Source organism: Alosa alosa, chromosome 5, assembly GCF_017589495.1.
Source record: "Alosa alosa isolate M-15738 ecotype Scorff River chromosome 5, AALO_Geno_1.1, whole genome shotgun sequence".
In the NCBI taxonomy this organism is placed as follows: domain Eukaryota; kingdom Metazoa; phylum Chordata; class Actinopteri; order Clupeiformes; family Clupeidae; genus Alosa; species Alosa alosa.
The window spans coordinates 393,530-409,355 of NC_063193.1; the positions used below are offsets into that span (position 1 = coordinate 393,530).

The 15,826-nt window shown below is 39.9% G+C and overlaps 1 protein-coding gene across 3 annotated transcripts in view; it reads right to left on the reverse strand.

Annotated features, from left to right (window-relative positions):
- zgc:158260 (uncharacterized protein LOC571389 homolog) overlaps positions 1-15,826 on the reverse strand; it is a 113,184-nt gene that overhangs the window by 52,784 nt on the left and 44,574 nt on the right. For 2 of the 3 annotated variants that reach the window (XM_048244359.1, XM_048244357.1), the window contains exons 2-3: positions 14,634-14,729; positions 14,105-14,480 (exon numbers count right to left, since the gene is read on the reverse strand). In XM_048244359.1, the coding sequence (XP_048100316.1) occupies positions 14,105-14,480; positions 14,634-14,729 (472 nt within the window). The remainder of the gene's footprint in view (positions 1-14,104; positions 14,481-14,633; positions 14,730-15,826) is intronic. The other variant, XM_048244358.1, reaches the window with a different exon arrangement.

Genomic DNA, 15,826 nt, shown 5'->3' on the forward strand with positions numbered 1-15,826 from the left:
TCCCGCCGTCAAGCTTTATTGACCATCTTCAATACAGACATTAGAACTAAAACACAACGCAACAACCAGAGAATCCAACAAGACCTTATGTCTGTTTGGGATTGCTTTAATAAGTCATTAGGGCCTGTATCCACCAATCTCGTTAGTTCAGCCTATTGATGTATCTCAGAATAAAGGAATGTCCACAACATTAGTGATGGGGGTTTTTTTGTGTGTGAATGTATTTTACTTAACTCATTGAATGTAGCTGGATACTCATGAACGCATGTCTCTAATAGCCACAATAGGAGTAATTTTAGCAACACCGTATTTTGTGTGGCCCATAACGACCCAGTGGATCATGAAAATGTGCCAAAATTCACATTCCTTGCTTGTTGTTGGTACATTAATCCCATTCAGATTGCCACTTATCTGAGATGTAAGAGTTCAGTATAGGTTTAAGGTCTGGGGCAGGGATTTGACATTCTGTGACTTCTTCATTGAGGGCTTGCTTAGCAGCACTGTCCGCTTTCTCATTTCCCCTCAGACCAACATGGCCTGGGACCCAGCAAAAAACTACTCAAGTTCTGGTTCTTTAGATGTTCTAGTTGATCAAGCTCAGCTTTGGTTGTACTTTTTGCGTGACATTAAAGCCTACTTTTTAATATTTTTAATTTCAATTTAATTGAATGCAATTTACTTTTACGATTAAATAAAATTAATTTATCCCTCTCACCCATAGTTTTCTATTTATTTACAAATGTACATAGGCCTACTGTAATTACATTTATACATAGTTATTCTACTGATCTTTATACTATTCATCCTGCACATAGACTTATTCTTACTACTCTTATGTTGTTTCTGTACTACAATGACACTGTTTCCACACTGCACATAGCTGTGTACATATCGGTTATACATTTGTCATATTGAATATCCATATTTATTCTGTTTTATTATATTCTGTTAATACACTGCATATATCTATATATTATTTCTACTAATATAATGTTACTACTACATACATTATTCTACTTATTGTATGAGATAACTGCTAATACACTGCACATATTTATATTTAATTCATATTACTCTAAACCACCTTCTGTAAATCAACTGTATACTACTGTCTACATTGCACTATATTTCTTGACCTGTCTCTGTATATTTCATCACCTTTCTATACTTTGCATCACATTGCATGCATACTGTAGCTACATGAATCACAGCTAAGATCCTTGGTTGCTATGTAGGCCAGTCGTTCTAAATGGATGGTTGCTCTGCCGTTGTCAAGCGGGCATATCCTAACTTTATCCTATTATAAACATCTTTATTTTACTTAGCCTACTTCCATACAGTGACTCCTATTAAGAAGTGGCCACTTCATTTGCGCTTACCGTGATTCACGCAGCAACATTATTAAATGAATCTGTCACCATATGCCTATGCCAACGTTTGCAAAGAGGAGAATCTTTTATTTTGATTCACAATGAAACGTTACATTTAAATGTACATGTAAACAATGAGTAGGCTAGTTTTGGTTGTTGTTGGTGGTGTTACTGCATCCCTTAGTTATGCCTACAATGCAAAATTGTTCCCTCGTGATTGCTAGACGCATTTCAAAACATCGCGACGTGAAATGCCACAAAACATTGTTTGTGAATCGGTCTTATTAGGAGTCCTCGCTTAAGCGGTCACAGACTGAGGTGCTACTTTTAGGGCTAAAATGCTTTGCGGAGCCCTCCGGGTGACATGGGGGAAAAACACATGGGTTAAAAAAAAAAAAAAAAAAAAAGTCATGGGAAAAAAAACATGAAGAAAAAAAAAAACGATGTACTTGAGATCTTGCAAAACTTTTTTTCTACTTTTGGAACTTGCTGGGCTTCCTACTTGACCCCAATAGGCCCACCAACCACTACCGCCAGATGGCAATCATATCATGATCCTATGATTGCTCTATCACTGTTGCGTTTTGTGGGTTTTTGGACACATTACATCGGCCTATGACACGGGAGGGAGAGGGAGACACCTGCGTGCAGACACGCACACACAGGCGCGTAGCAAGCGTGGGGGATGTGGGTGTTATAACGTACACAATTTTGCTGGAACACGATTCTATCCCCCACACTTTTTGTCAGATTAAATTGAAAGTAAAATATGGAAATAAACGCTCCCGTAAAGAGTTGGAACCGTATCTATAACTCACACACAGAGACACAAATAGGTCTGTTGAGTTGATTGAACGGTCATCCAGCCAATCACATCAATTTAGGTGAAGAACCAGAGCCGCTCTGATCAAATTCAAAGTGTGCGTCTTTCAAGGCTATGCTGCTGCTTGGGTCTGCATTGTAACGTCTGCAGTGAGCGGATTTCAGATAGAATTGAAATGATAATTGTTACCGCATTATGCTAATTTAGTAAACCAAAATTCACTGTCTGACTGACAGTTTTTGTCACAATGCAGGGAGTCAAAGTGAAAGCGTCTCAGAGCATTATGTTTTCTCTGCCTATGATCTGCAGCTTTTCTCAAACTATGGGCCTCCTCAACAATTAACCTACTACTGCTCCACGTAGCCGCGAAAATAAGTGCGGTGCTTCACACGTCTGCTCATTTGCAGCATACTTATTCATTTGGTGTCATCAACTATATAGACGTAGCCCAGTCAGCACACATACAGCCTACGTCTCCAAGACGCTTGGAAAGGAACAGCTCAATTACATCGCGTTCCATTTAGAACGTCTTATTTGATCTGATCTTACAAACGGCGGCATCAAGACACATTTGAGTTCTAGGCTACATCGGAGATAGAACGCTTATGATCGCTCATGCAATGTGTGCGTCCCTGCAGCAAGTGAAACTGGAGGTAACGTGGGCTAGAAGCAACAATAGTTTAAACAACAACGTGGCTTCCTGTAACGATCAATGGAAAAATGCATAAAAACTGCTAATCATAATCTTTAAAGCCCCCCTGTGTAACGTTTTCAGTTGTTTGTTAACTAAATCAACATTTACCATTCATAAATGTGGCCTCATTCATGTTTAATTATGACCACCACCAATTCGAAGCATACCTATTGGCTTAGAAATCCTCATTTAAATCTACATAGCACAGGGGCGACTAGCCATGTACATGCGCCATGTTAAAATACCGGTGGCCAGCAAGGGACATAACATGCGAATACAGCTCAGTCTTTGGCGCCTGGATGCATAGAAAACATTAGCTTGATTCATCTGCAGAATTTCCCTACATTTAGCAATGTAAGTTACGAGCCCATTTTCTACAAGTCATATCTTCCTAACAGTCCGACATTGACATTGTATTTTCCAACGAAATAAATAAAGAGAAATAAGTTTGTTCATGATCGGTCACCAACTCACTTGATCTCTAGTTTCTAGACCCAGAGACAGTTGACAACCTAACCTAACATAGTTATGCTAGGACTAATAGACCACAAAGTTGCTGAACGTGTTATTTCAGTTTAGTTTGCAACAATATAGTTTAACCAAAGTCCTTAGCTGCAGTAGCCTACTACCTAGCCGTTCCCATTCACTTTCCGTTTACTGTGCTAACGATAGCTAGCTAGCTCGGTCCGAAAGAGTTGCATTGGCATTGCCAAGTTTACTAAAAAAAAACGGTTTTGGACAACTCACTCCTTGACTGATGGCAGCGAGCACAAAACCCAAGTGAGTTGTTCAAAACCTTTCTTTTAGTGAACACTGTGTACATGAACAATGTTCTCAATGCTCGAGTTCATGTGTAGAGACACTGATGATACTTCGATCGAAGTTTCATGCTGTGTCGAGCCTTCTTAGTGTTTTAAAAATAGCGATTTTGACGCGATCATGTATCAAAAAATAGTTCCCATTCAAAACTCCACAACACGGACAAGCTTGAAAGTGGCGCTTCAGACATAATTATGCTTTTAAACTAAAGTTTGACTCGTGTACATTCACAAAACACCCTAGGGTGCATTTTGGCGAGAGTTACGCTTTCAGAGAGAAGTTTATGCTTCAACGTGCTAGGACTCCAGAACTAGTGTCAGTTTTGATGTGTGACGGCTCCCGTAGTTCTAAACGAGGCAGCGCTTGAGAGGTTGGTTGCTATTTAACTCCTAACCACTAGATGGGAGAATTTCTTACACAGGGGGGCTTTAAATTGACATTAATTAAGCTGGCTATATGCAACACAATTTATTTATATTCCCTTTGCATATGTTTGGGTAGACTTAAAACGTTTTTGAATTTGAGCTTACAGTTCTGTGTCCTTTACATTTATTTAATAGGTATTAGTGATGCCTCGAAATTAGGCTGCTGTCTGTTAGGCAATTTATTGTAGCCTGCTAACCCATATGCACAAAACATAATTTCTGAAATGATTTCTTGATTTATAACATGAGATATGTCTCCATGTAGGGTAGTGTCAAATAGTGAAGTGATGGCAGGTAGCATGTAGGCCTACATGTCACATGAGCCACACATATGACGGGCGCTGCTTCTTCTGTCCCTCCCAAACTGCATTAAAATGGTGTTTTTAGCAATCAGAATTTCCATTTTTTTCGGGGGAGAAACTCCCGAACACCAATATAGTCCGCACCCCTCTTAGAAAATACTTACAACGTCCCTGTAGGGAGTTATTTATAATTTGGCCAGAGTGTTTAATTTTCCTATCCCACAACCCCCACACTTTTAAAAAGCTTGATACGCCTCTGACACACACACACACACACACACAACATACAGGAACATCACAATGCAACTAAGCTCGGCGCTACAATTATGATTAAAGGCCTATGCAATTATTGACAGAATTTAACGGACCTTTGTTCCTCCCGGTTCGCTCGTTTGGCCCTCTGATATGATTGCCATCTGGCGGTAGTGGTTTGTGGGCCTATTGGGGTCAAGTAGGAAGCCCAGCAAGTTCCAAAAGTAGAAAAAAACTTTTGCGAGATCCCGCAAAAGTACATCGTTTTTTTTTTGTTTTTTTTTTCTTCTTCGTGTTTTTTTCCCACATGACTTTTTTTTTTTTTTTTTTAACCCATATTTTTTTTTTTCCCATGTCACCCGGGGGGCTCCGTAATGCTTCCTGAATTACTCTTAGTAAAAAAAAATAGGAGTCCTAAAGTTACGAGTGACGAAGTTACGAGTACAAGCATCTCATATCAAATGACCATGGCATTACGCTAAGCAACATAAATCTCATAACGTTACAGCAACATCTCGTCCCTATGACCTAGCTAGCTAGCTTCTAGCCACACAAGAAATGAATGATGTTAAAATCTCTGCTTAGCATTCTAATAACAGAAGGGGCACATTTATGTGGACCACTACAACATGACTCATTATGTCTGTAACGTTAACTGTATAAAACACTTACTTTCATAAAGGAAGAACACCATCCAGCACATACACATGGAAACCGATATTTTAGGTACTTGGCCACGAACTCAAAACGTGTCTCTCTGAAGCTCTGTTCTAGAATCTTTGCTCTGAAGTCTGTCCCCGTTGCTAAGCGACATCAAATAAACGAAATGATAGTCTTTCAGTATTAAATATGTACGTGTGATGGTTTGCAAGAATAAACAAGAAATAACATTTCCAATAATTTCCCATGATAAATTACATAATATTTGCACATTCCTTACTTGTGAATCTCACACCGTATTTCAAGTAGGCTACACTAGTGAAATGTAATACAACGTTGCCACCTAGCGTTCAGATAGGTAGGCTATTTAACATTAACGTGACATTGCTTGTTTATTCTTTCGTCAACTCCATGCTTTTAGGAAAACAATCTTTTTATCATAGTTCCCTCTTCAATGAGCGATTACCAGCTCGTTTTTGTAACAGAGATAGCTGTTTATTATCCCTAGGTTTACAGAAACACCTATTCATATTAATACAGGAAATCAAGTTAACGCTGCCGACCACTGTTTGTCTATTACATGGCCCAGAATGCCTTGCATGTCTTTACAACAAAACAACCCAGTAAAACCTCATTTCCCGTAAATATATGAATTTGCATACTTGTAACATTTTTAATAATACTCTCCCATCATGACATTTAACAATAAGGAACATTTTTATTTGAATACCGTCAATGTGAAAACAACTCTATTATGTAAGCTATATATAGCTACTGTTCTCCTTGCTATTTCAGTTCGTAAGTCCATACTATCCCATGGCAGAGCAAGGATTTCATGATTGGGCAAGGCTGCCCAGTGAGATTGTGCATACTTGGAAGGCATTGTGATCGCAGTACAACTGCAAATGTGAAAGGTGATAGTTACTAAATATGAATGGGTGGTTTGGCAAATGATGGAAACTTTTGGAATATATCTTTTTTTTTTTAGCTTATGCACCCTCACATTGGAGTCCCCAGTTCATATACACAATTTGATATCGATATGTGACAGTGTTCCTGAGATATGGACGACTTCCTGTTTCGGAGCTTTGCCGCCGATTTCGTTTGGCTGTGATGGGCAAACGCTTTTGAAAATCAAAAATCCTTCTGGTAACTTTTGTGAGGCTTGGTCCAAGGATAATGTACGTCAAGTTTCGTGGCGTTCGGATCAAATTTGTGACCTGTGAAAATTTAGTTTCGCTTTCTGTTCAATCCAATATGGCGGACGAACGGCACGCCCACCTGACGTCATCTTCGCTACCAACTTACACCGGTACTGACCGGACGTTTTAAAGTTGGAACGGTGTCTCTGTCTCAAAGGGCCTAGGCGCTAGGGCTGACAAAAAATTAGGGAGACGGGAAAAATAATAATAATAATAATAATAATAATAATAATAATAATAATAATAATAAAACTTAAGAAGAACAATAAGTGTGCTGCTTTGCAGCAAGCACACTTAATAAAATGATCAAATGCATTTAGTGGTACAGTACTCAATTTCTCTTATTTTCACCAGGAAAAAATTGGCTAGTGGAAATTCTGATTTGCACATTGGCTGGTGATCAAAATTTTTAATTTAGAACCCAGCATGCATCCCCTCCACCAAATTTCTGTGTCTAATTCAGCTTTAACCGTTTAACGTAGAAACTTTGTTCAAACTTTGTAACATAGGTCTTGAAAAGTATCAATTGCTGCTCAACTAGGCAATGAAGTCTGCAGGAATACTTTTCAGTTTCTCATGGGATGAGTTTCCATTAACATCCAAGTTATCTTCTTTGTGTTATGTGTTCATTCAAAATCGCATTCAAAGTCACACGGATTCAAACTGTTATCTCATGTAGGGCTGCAGATATCAATTCTTTTTGTAATCGATTAATCTAGCACTTTATCGATCGATTAATCAGATACATTTTTTTTTTGCATTTTTAAACAACCAAAACAAATAATGCATAATGAAAATGACATTGCTGTAAAATGATCAAGCAATTGGCACAGAGGTATTTATTCTAACTCCAACTTTTGGCTCCAAAACTAAGCCCATTTATTGCAATTTACCCATTTAGTGTTTATAAGTGCCAGTGCCAACAATTAAATAATGTTCAAAATGCTCTCTGTAAAATTGCAACCTCTTGTGAATGACTTAGCTGAGCGAACAAAGCTGTCCATACCATGTTGTGAAGTGCTGGGAGGGAGAAGAGGGAAAGCAATTTAATGTATTAATATGCACAACAAGTTTCATGTTGTAATCTAGACCTGACAAAGTAAATATCTGTTTTATGTAGATTTCTACACCTGCAGCATTTGGCATTAGGCTACTAACAAATAATTTTACCATTAGGCTAGGCCTACTAAAAAAAAAATTCTGGGGTGAGCCTATTTGCTATGGTAACCTATCAACCTGTGTGTGTGTGTGTGTGTGTGTGTGTGTGTGTGTGTGTGTGTGTGTGTGTGTATAAATCGTCTTGCAAGTAAACTACCAGTGCTTTTTCAAAGTTCTCAATGTCTCGTTTTAAATGTCAGGGCCTCGTAAATGGTGTAAAACAGTGATTTATTTGCATGGCTAGCCCGATGCCGAAGCACCACCATTGAAAAAGCTGTTGGTAGCATCGGCTAACTAGCGCCAGATTTTGGAGTGCAGGGGACAAGCCGAGATGGGCTATGAGACATACGTTCACACTCGGTATCATGTTTCAACACACTTTAGGTCAATATCACACCGGAATTCTCCTTTAAGCCTCATTGTATCGACATTGGTTGCAGTTCCATTAGAATTCCACTGGGGGTGATCGCGGGCGAGTGCAGGTTGAATGGGGGTCTATGGAGCTAGATGGCTAAATGTATCTCTTTCACCTGCTTGTCGTAGAAGAATCGTAGATTTTATTGTAGTTTATGCAGGTTCAATATAGATTTTAGATCTAAAGTTGAATGAACGAGTACTAATGTCCTTTTCATTTCTTACAGGTTGGGTCGTTGTTGCCCATATCACGCTAGCATTGTGCTAATGAATGACGTCATTGACATATTTGAAAGGCTTTTTAGAAGACTTACGTGACTTCAAAAAATATAACAGTGTGTATTTTCTTTGCCTCTCCTAGTGAATGCAACATTCAAATTACTACTCAAAAAATTATATCCAGAGAAAAGTGGATATTGAGGGGTAAAGCTCCATAGACCTCCATGCATTCTGCACTCGCCTGCGAGCGCCCTCAAGTGGAATCTGAGGAGGAACTGCAACCAGTCCAGAAACCGGAAGTAACCAGACAGTGCCAATTCTCTTCCTATTAGACATTCTCTGACGAGGCTTCGAGGCAGGGTTTTTGCCTTGAGTAATTTTTGTAATCGAGTTATTCGAGTAACTCGATGAATCGTTTCAGCCCTAATCTCATGTTTTTTGTTTGTTTATACCTTAGCCTACATTGTTATTAGCTAGCTCATATTGTCGTTTTAAAATGATATGCACATCAAAACTAAGCTGTAATGGAAGGTTTTGGCTAATAATGTGAGCATCTACTATTCATTTGAATAATGCTTGAATTGACTAATGCTAATGATTTATACACCTAGCTTACTTGACTACTGTAATGTGAATGTGAACTGCCAGACTGTTGCAAAGGGTATAATGTAGAAAAAGGACCTTTTGTTACAAAGTCATAGAAAAAGACCGTCTAAATACTGTAATAATGAATTAGAAGAATATGTAAATAACTCAAAATCCTCTCGGATTCTCACTCATAAGAGATCTGCTCGCATCACTGTCAGGGTTTCCCGCAGCACTTTGCAGTCAAGGCGGCCGCCTTGGCAAAACACGCCTGCCGCCTTAACTACGTCGTCAAAAAGAAAAGTAGTCTACCGTGTTACTCTGTCCTGTTTTCTCCCTTTCATTCCAGACCAACGCCAGTCTCCCTTCTCTGCAGAATGCATTAAAAAAATTACAAACGTGCCATGAGTCGAAAAATAATCAGTTATTATAATCTTTTCATATGTGATATGCCTCCAAATCAGAGCTAGTGAGTGGAGCTGAGTGGTGCAAATATCTCGCTGCTCGCTCAGGTGGCTGTTTATAGGCCGGTCCTCTGCTCAAATTCGCGTCAGGTCGCTCCGCTCAATTTCGCTCCCTGCTCCACTGATAAATCGTCTTGCTCCAGTGAAATCACTCCATGCTCGCTCCAATTTAAAAAGAGGGAGAAATAATCTACAAGCCGAATTGTCACCTTAAACAGAAAACTTAAATCCCAAAGAACTAAGAGCAACGGCAATATATTTCACTCAGAACATTTATTTTAAAAGATAGTGCAACACCAATAGTGCAACAACAAACAAGCTTGGCAACGTTAATACTCACAAGTCTAAAACTAAAGGGATCAGTGGGATTAATTGCCTAAAGAATACAGGCTTAGCATCCAAGTTTTACTTTAACCTTCTACTTGATATGAAGCATTTTCAAATTACTCACGTTTTTTCTTTGCTTTCTGTAGCACAATCTCATGTTTCCGCGAAATGTGTCCTCTTAGATTCTAAAATGAATCTTTACTCATTGAAACTGTATCACCACATGGTTATTCTCACTCTACATTGTTAGTATCTAGTTGTTTTGTAGGAATAGTACACTTGTATGACTTATCAGTTTCCTTTCTAATAGTAGCGTAGCCAGAAATGTTCAAATGGGTGGGCACAGAAAAAATGGGTGGGCAAAGAGAGGCCTAGATGAAATACACCATAGAAGCCTTAATCATAGGCATGTTATATTTATGACATAAGAGAGGAATTTATTGAACGCATTTAATCACAGCTGACAAATTACGCAGAAACCTTTTCAACTGGAGCAAAAAATTGCATGAATGTAGCTTCTGTGCGTCACATGCAGGGCTCCGAACCGGTTCAAGGAACGAAAACGAAAAACGAAAACGAACTGAATTTTACGAGGAGCGGAAACAGAAACGAAAACAAAATGGTCTTCAACTGTTCCGGAACAGAAACGTTATTCTGAAATCCACAAAACCGTTTAATAACGTTTTTTTTTCGTTCTCTATATATTTTATAAAATTTCACAAAAGCATATCCTATGTCAGGGAGACTACTACCCGCATCTACACTGATAATGTGAGCTAACAAGCCGCTATGTAGCCAACTACTGTAGGCGAACAGACTAATAATTTGATTTCTGCAGTTTGAAAAAAAAAACCTGAATAAATGGACCTTTGGGGTCCAAATGTGTATATTTTGTCTTGCTGTTGTAATGTAACCTATCCGTCTGCCACTTCGGATCTTAGGCCAGCTCGTAGCGTAGGCTACTGAAAATGATTTGGAAATTGATGGTAGCCTATGCGTAATAGCCTATTTTGCCTGTCCACGCCTTGTCGTTTTAAAGTCGGGATTTTAAATGTTGCGCAATTATAGCCTATTCTATGTAGAAGAGTTAAACGGGAAATTTGAGATAGGCCTTGTCAGCAACAGACAGGTTCGTTTATAAACAGGGTTGGAATTATAGCGCAAGCCTTTGAAGATCTCCATATGGATAAAACTTAGGCTACAACCAGGTAAGGACTTTAGCACATATCCAGAAATATTTTTGATAAGAAATTATTTATAGGCATAGGTTAGGCCTATAGTAAGTCTGTAGGCTATGGGATGGATAGCCCATCTGAATGTTTTTGGATGCCGCCTGTGATTTATTATTTTTGGGCATAGCTACGGTATAGGCTAAATCAAGGGGAAATAATGAGTATGTCTATTCTAAGATAAAGTCCACAAAAATAGACTTGATAGGCCCGCCAAACACTGCCGGAACTTTAAGAACGAACGATATTTTGCGTTCCGAACCGGTTCAGGACCGATATGTTGGTGGCGGAACGGATGCAAGAACGAAAACGTTAAACATAGGCCTACCTGAACCGTTCGGAACGGAACGTTTGAAAAATAATTTCGTTTTCAAGCCCTGGTCACATGAAACACAATTGAGACAATAGATTGACCATATTGGACAACTGCAAAGCCTTATCATAGGCATGTTACATTAATGATATGAAAAGTGGAACTTATAGAACGAAAATGACAAATTACGCAGTCGCTAAACATTTTAAACTTGCGCAAAACTGATGAACCCAGCATCGGTGCGTCGCATAAATTAACTTGCAACAACTCGCATAAACTTGACCATTGGACAAAACCTTTCCATAGGCCTGCAACGTTTATGACATAAAAAGTGGAATATGAACGCATTTCACCACACCTGATAATTAAACGGAGCTGTGGCTGTTCGCAATTTGACTAATTCTTGAGCTCTCAGCGCAGTGTTGACTTGCGAGTCTTTTTAAGATGGTGAGCGTAAACGAAGGAAAGCCCTCTAATCGGACTGGCAAAACTGACAAGTAGACGGGCCTAGGCCCGTCCAAGCCCGCCCATGGCTACACGTATGCTTTCTAAATTATTTAGCTAACTCCATCCCCATCAACGAAATGTACAGAGTCTGTAGTGTATCGCTCGATGGTGTTTTATGCCCCCAACGTCGTCTTCCAGGCAGCGCTGCCACCGCTGACTTAAAGGCACCTAATCCTAAACCTAACCCCAACCCTAACCCATGCCTAACCATAGCGCCTTCCAGGCAGCGCTGCCTTGAAGACAACGTTGGGGGCATAAAATACCTAGAAACCTAGTGTATCGCACAAACAAGACGCCAGCACCCACATCCCCCCACCCCCACCGGTCGGACAGACACCATAACCCCGGTCGGACGGCAACCGATACCAGACCCCATATACCCCCAGTCGGACGACCTACCACCTTGACTAACACATTTCCTGCGGGAAACCCTGTCACCCCATTCTTGCTCAGCTTCACTGATTCTTACCTGAATCAAATTTAAAATTCTACTTCTCACTTTCAAAGCCCTCAATGACCTTGCTCCTCCTTACCTTTGTGAACTTCTGATCCCTTACACTCCTTCCCACTTCCTCAGATCCTTTAACCAGAATCTCCTCTCTGTCCCCCGCACTAGACTCTCTACTCTGGGTGGTAGGTCTTTCAGCGCCATGGCCCGTAAACTCTGGAAGTCCCTCCCTCAATCCCTCTGTGACTGTCCCTCCTTTCCTTTCTTTAACACTCATCTCAAGAACTTTGTTTTATTTGTTGCTTTTCTGGTTTTCTTTATCTGTGTGTTCTGTTTGTGTTGATCAATTGTTGTCAATTGTTACAGAAATAAATAAAGTGACAAGGCATGGTCTGAAGATGGTCTGTGCCAATTTTGGTGAAGATCAGATGAAATTTGTGACCTGTGCGAAATTGTTGGTGTTTTTGATCAAATCAAATATGGCGGCCGAATAAATTATATTGATGTGACAAGTTGCCCTCAGTTGACCTAAGGACATTTCACAGTATTACCAGACACCACTAGTACAATTTAATTCTAAGCACAGCAGCAGCTACAGGCCAAAAGGCATGTTTGTGAATTACAGCGCCCCCTAGAGGTCAAAGGTCACCAAGTTTCTTGAGGGGCCTCCTGATGGGGTCATGAGTCAATTTACCAAGTTTGGTTTTAATACATGCAAGGGTTGCTGAGATATGAGCTCACTTCCTGTTTGGCGGCTTCGCCGCAAATTTTGATTGGCTTTTACGGGCGAACGGTAATACTTCTGAAGACAAAAAGTGATAACTTTTGTGAGGCTTGGTCTGAAGATGATCTGTGTCAAATTTGGTGGGAATCAGAGAAAGTATGTGACCCCTGATACATTTTAAGTGTTTTTGATGAAATCCAAAATGGCGGAAAATCCATCATGGCGGAAAATGACGTCATAGAGTGCGTTGAACTCGGCTTGGTCCAAGGATTCCAACAATACCTGACTTTTGAAAATTGGACCAACAGGTCAAAAGTTACGTGCATGAACGCACGTCCAACTTTGGCCTGTTGGTGGCGCTAGAGGGTTCGAGTTGCCGACATGAAACTTGGTGACATGAATCATGGGACCGTCCCCAATCAGTGTGCCAAATTTCCCAACTTTTTACCATACGGTTCTATGGGCTGCCATAGACTCCCATTGCATATAATAATAATAATAGGAAAACGTAGAAACACAATGAGGTCCTCGCAGCTTCGCTGCTTGGCCCCCAATTAAGTCAAATGATTTTACAAGAAAGGGCTAGGTAAGTCTCTTTATACTTAAAACAATAATAACTAGATTTTTTGATCTTGATAAAAGTTCAAGATCACTTGGTTACAGTTTTTGCAGTGTACGTCCAGTTTTAATAAGGCCATAGAGGCTTCTAAAAGGAACAAGTCCAGACAGAATTTCCCAACCTCAATTTTTGTGGGCGGGTTCAGATTCGGGCTGGTTTCCAGATGACAAAATGTTGTGACTAACAATGTCTATAAATACCAAAATGACACAGCGATTGTCTAAGTATATAATTGAAACTATATTTTCATTCAGGCAAAGCTACTTATAGCTACTTGATTTGCAGACGTAAAGCTCTTCATGTGCTGTGTGCAAATCACTCCACCCAAGTAGCAGTGATTTGTCTGAATGAGAATATAGTTTGCACCTATACGTTTGTGTATGCATGCTTAGAAAATCAAATAAGTGAATAAGTTCATTTGTGTGTAATTTGGTGTTTCTTTAAGATTAATAACGCTTGGTTATTTGCATTGTATAAGGTGAATGATTAAGCCAAAATGTGTAGTAAGCCACCTCACTAAAATAAAGATTTCCCAATCATTCCTACTTACCTCAGGAGCCATACCATTCTCCAGGTGGGGATAGAGAGCAAGAGGATGCTGAGTCAACCTGTCCTCCACAGCATCCACATGTGCATGATGCATATGTTTTAATGGGTTCTCCTTGGAAAAACAAACCTGCTCCTTTGAGAGCTTGCTCTTCACCTTCACTGAGGAACCTGTTACCACAGTCTTTCCAAAAAGTACTGGGGATGTTTTACACTGGCTTGAGGCAAAACTTTCTTGCTCAACATTTAAGGGATATCCATCTCTGAAATCATCAAGCCTTGAGTTCAAAAAGCGCCATCGATGACCATCAAGAGCCCCAGATAATTTCTGCTTGTTTTGGGGATCTTTGAGACTTCTGACAAACAGCCTTTGTTTATACCTGTGTAATGAAAAATCAGTTAAATCAGTTGGCCATTTACAACCAGGTGTATAGCTTCTCATTACTTCTGAGTACACTAGGCATTAAATACTGTATATTTTAGAAACAGAGTCTTGATCTGCTTTGACACCTAAATGACAAAGAAGAGGTCACCTATGGCCCTTTTCCATAAGGACTGGGGCTGGCCCAAGGCTTTTCCCCGGTCTTAAACACCGCTGAGTGGACTCTGTGTTCTGTTTCCATAAGGAGCTGTAACATTGGGGACATTTGCTAACAATGCTAAAAACTTAGCAATGCTTAGCAATGACACCGCGAGCATACCTCTATTTTTTTATATATATGTCCTATATTTCTATTTTGATACATACATGTTCTATATTTCAGTCTTGCACTTTAATTTAATGTTTATTGTCTATGGCTATGTCTATAGTATGTCTATGTCTGTATTTAAAGCGTGTCTATGTCTGCATGGGAAAGTAAGAAACGAAATTTCAATTCTTTGTATGACCAGTGCATGTAAAGAAATTGACAATAAAAGCCGACTTGACTTGACTTGATATGTCAAATTAATGACAAGCACATTTGATACCAGTCATACCAGTGTAAGAAGCTGTATGTATTATTTTGCAAAGTTTTTATATAGATCGTTTTTCTTCACAAAAATAAGCAAAGTCACTTAAGTTGCTAGGCAACCCTAAACAAATGCTACCAGTCTGTTTAAAATTTCTACGGTTTAATCGTTGTGTCGTATTCCATTCCAAAAGTCCTCGGTTCAGCCCTGCCCTAGTCCAGGGCCGACCTGGTCCGGCTTCAATCATAGAAATAGAAAAAGTCTGAGGCTTTACCCCAGACACCGGGGAAAAGAGCCACTAGTTGCAGGCATCAAGGGGACTTATGCCCGTTTCACACCGGGTGCGTGGCGTGAGTGTGTCAGCTACGTGGCATGTCCGTTTTTATTTTGACTCCCATGTTAACAGGCTAGACCTTACACACCGCCTGCGTGACACACATGTCTCAGTCGCGGCTTGAGCCGTGCGGAAAACAATTGCATGCTAGGAATAGGACTCGCGCCTATTTTTCACACCACAAAGCGTTTCCATTCAAAACAATGAAGAAAAAAAGATGTGAGAAAAAGAGACGTTTTAATTGGCAGAGAGGCCGCCGCAGCGCCACATCAGACACGCTTGTGGTATGCAAAGACATAGAAAATGCCACACAACAGACACGTCACATTCACGCCACGCACCCGGTTTGAAACGGTCCTATCACAGGGTTTCCCCAGGTTTGACCACCCCAGACTTTTAAAGACCTTTTTAAGACCACTTAAAAGATTAAATGAAAATTAA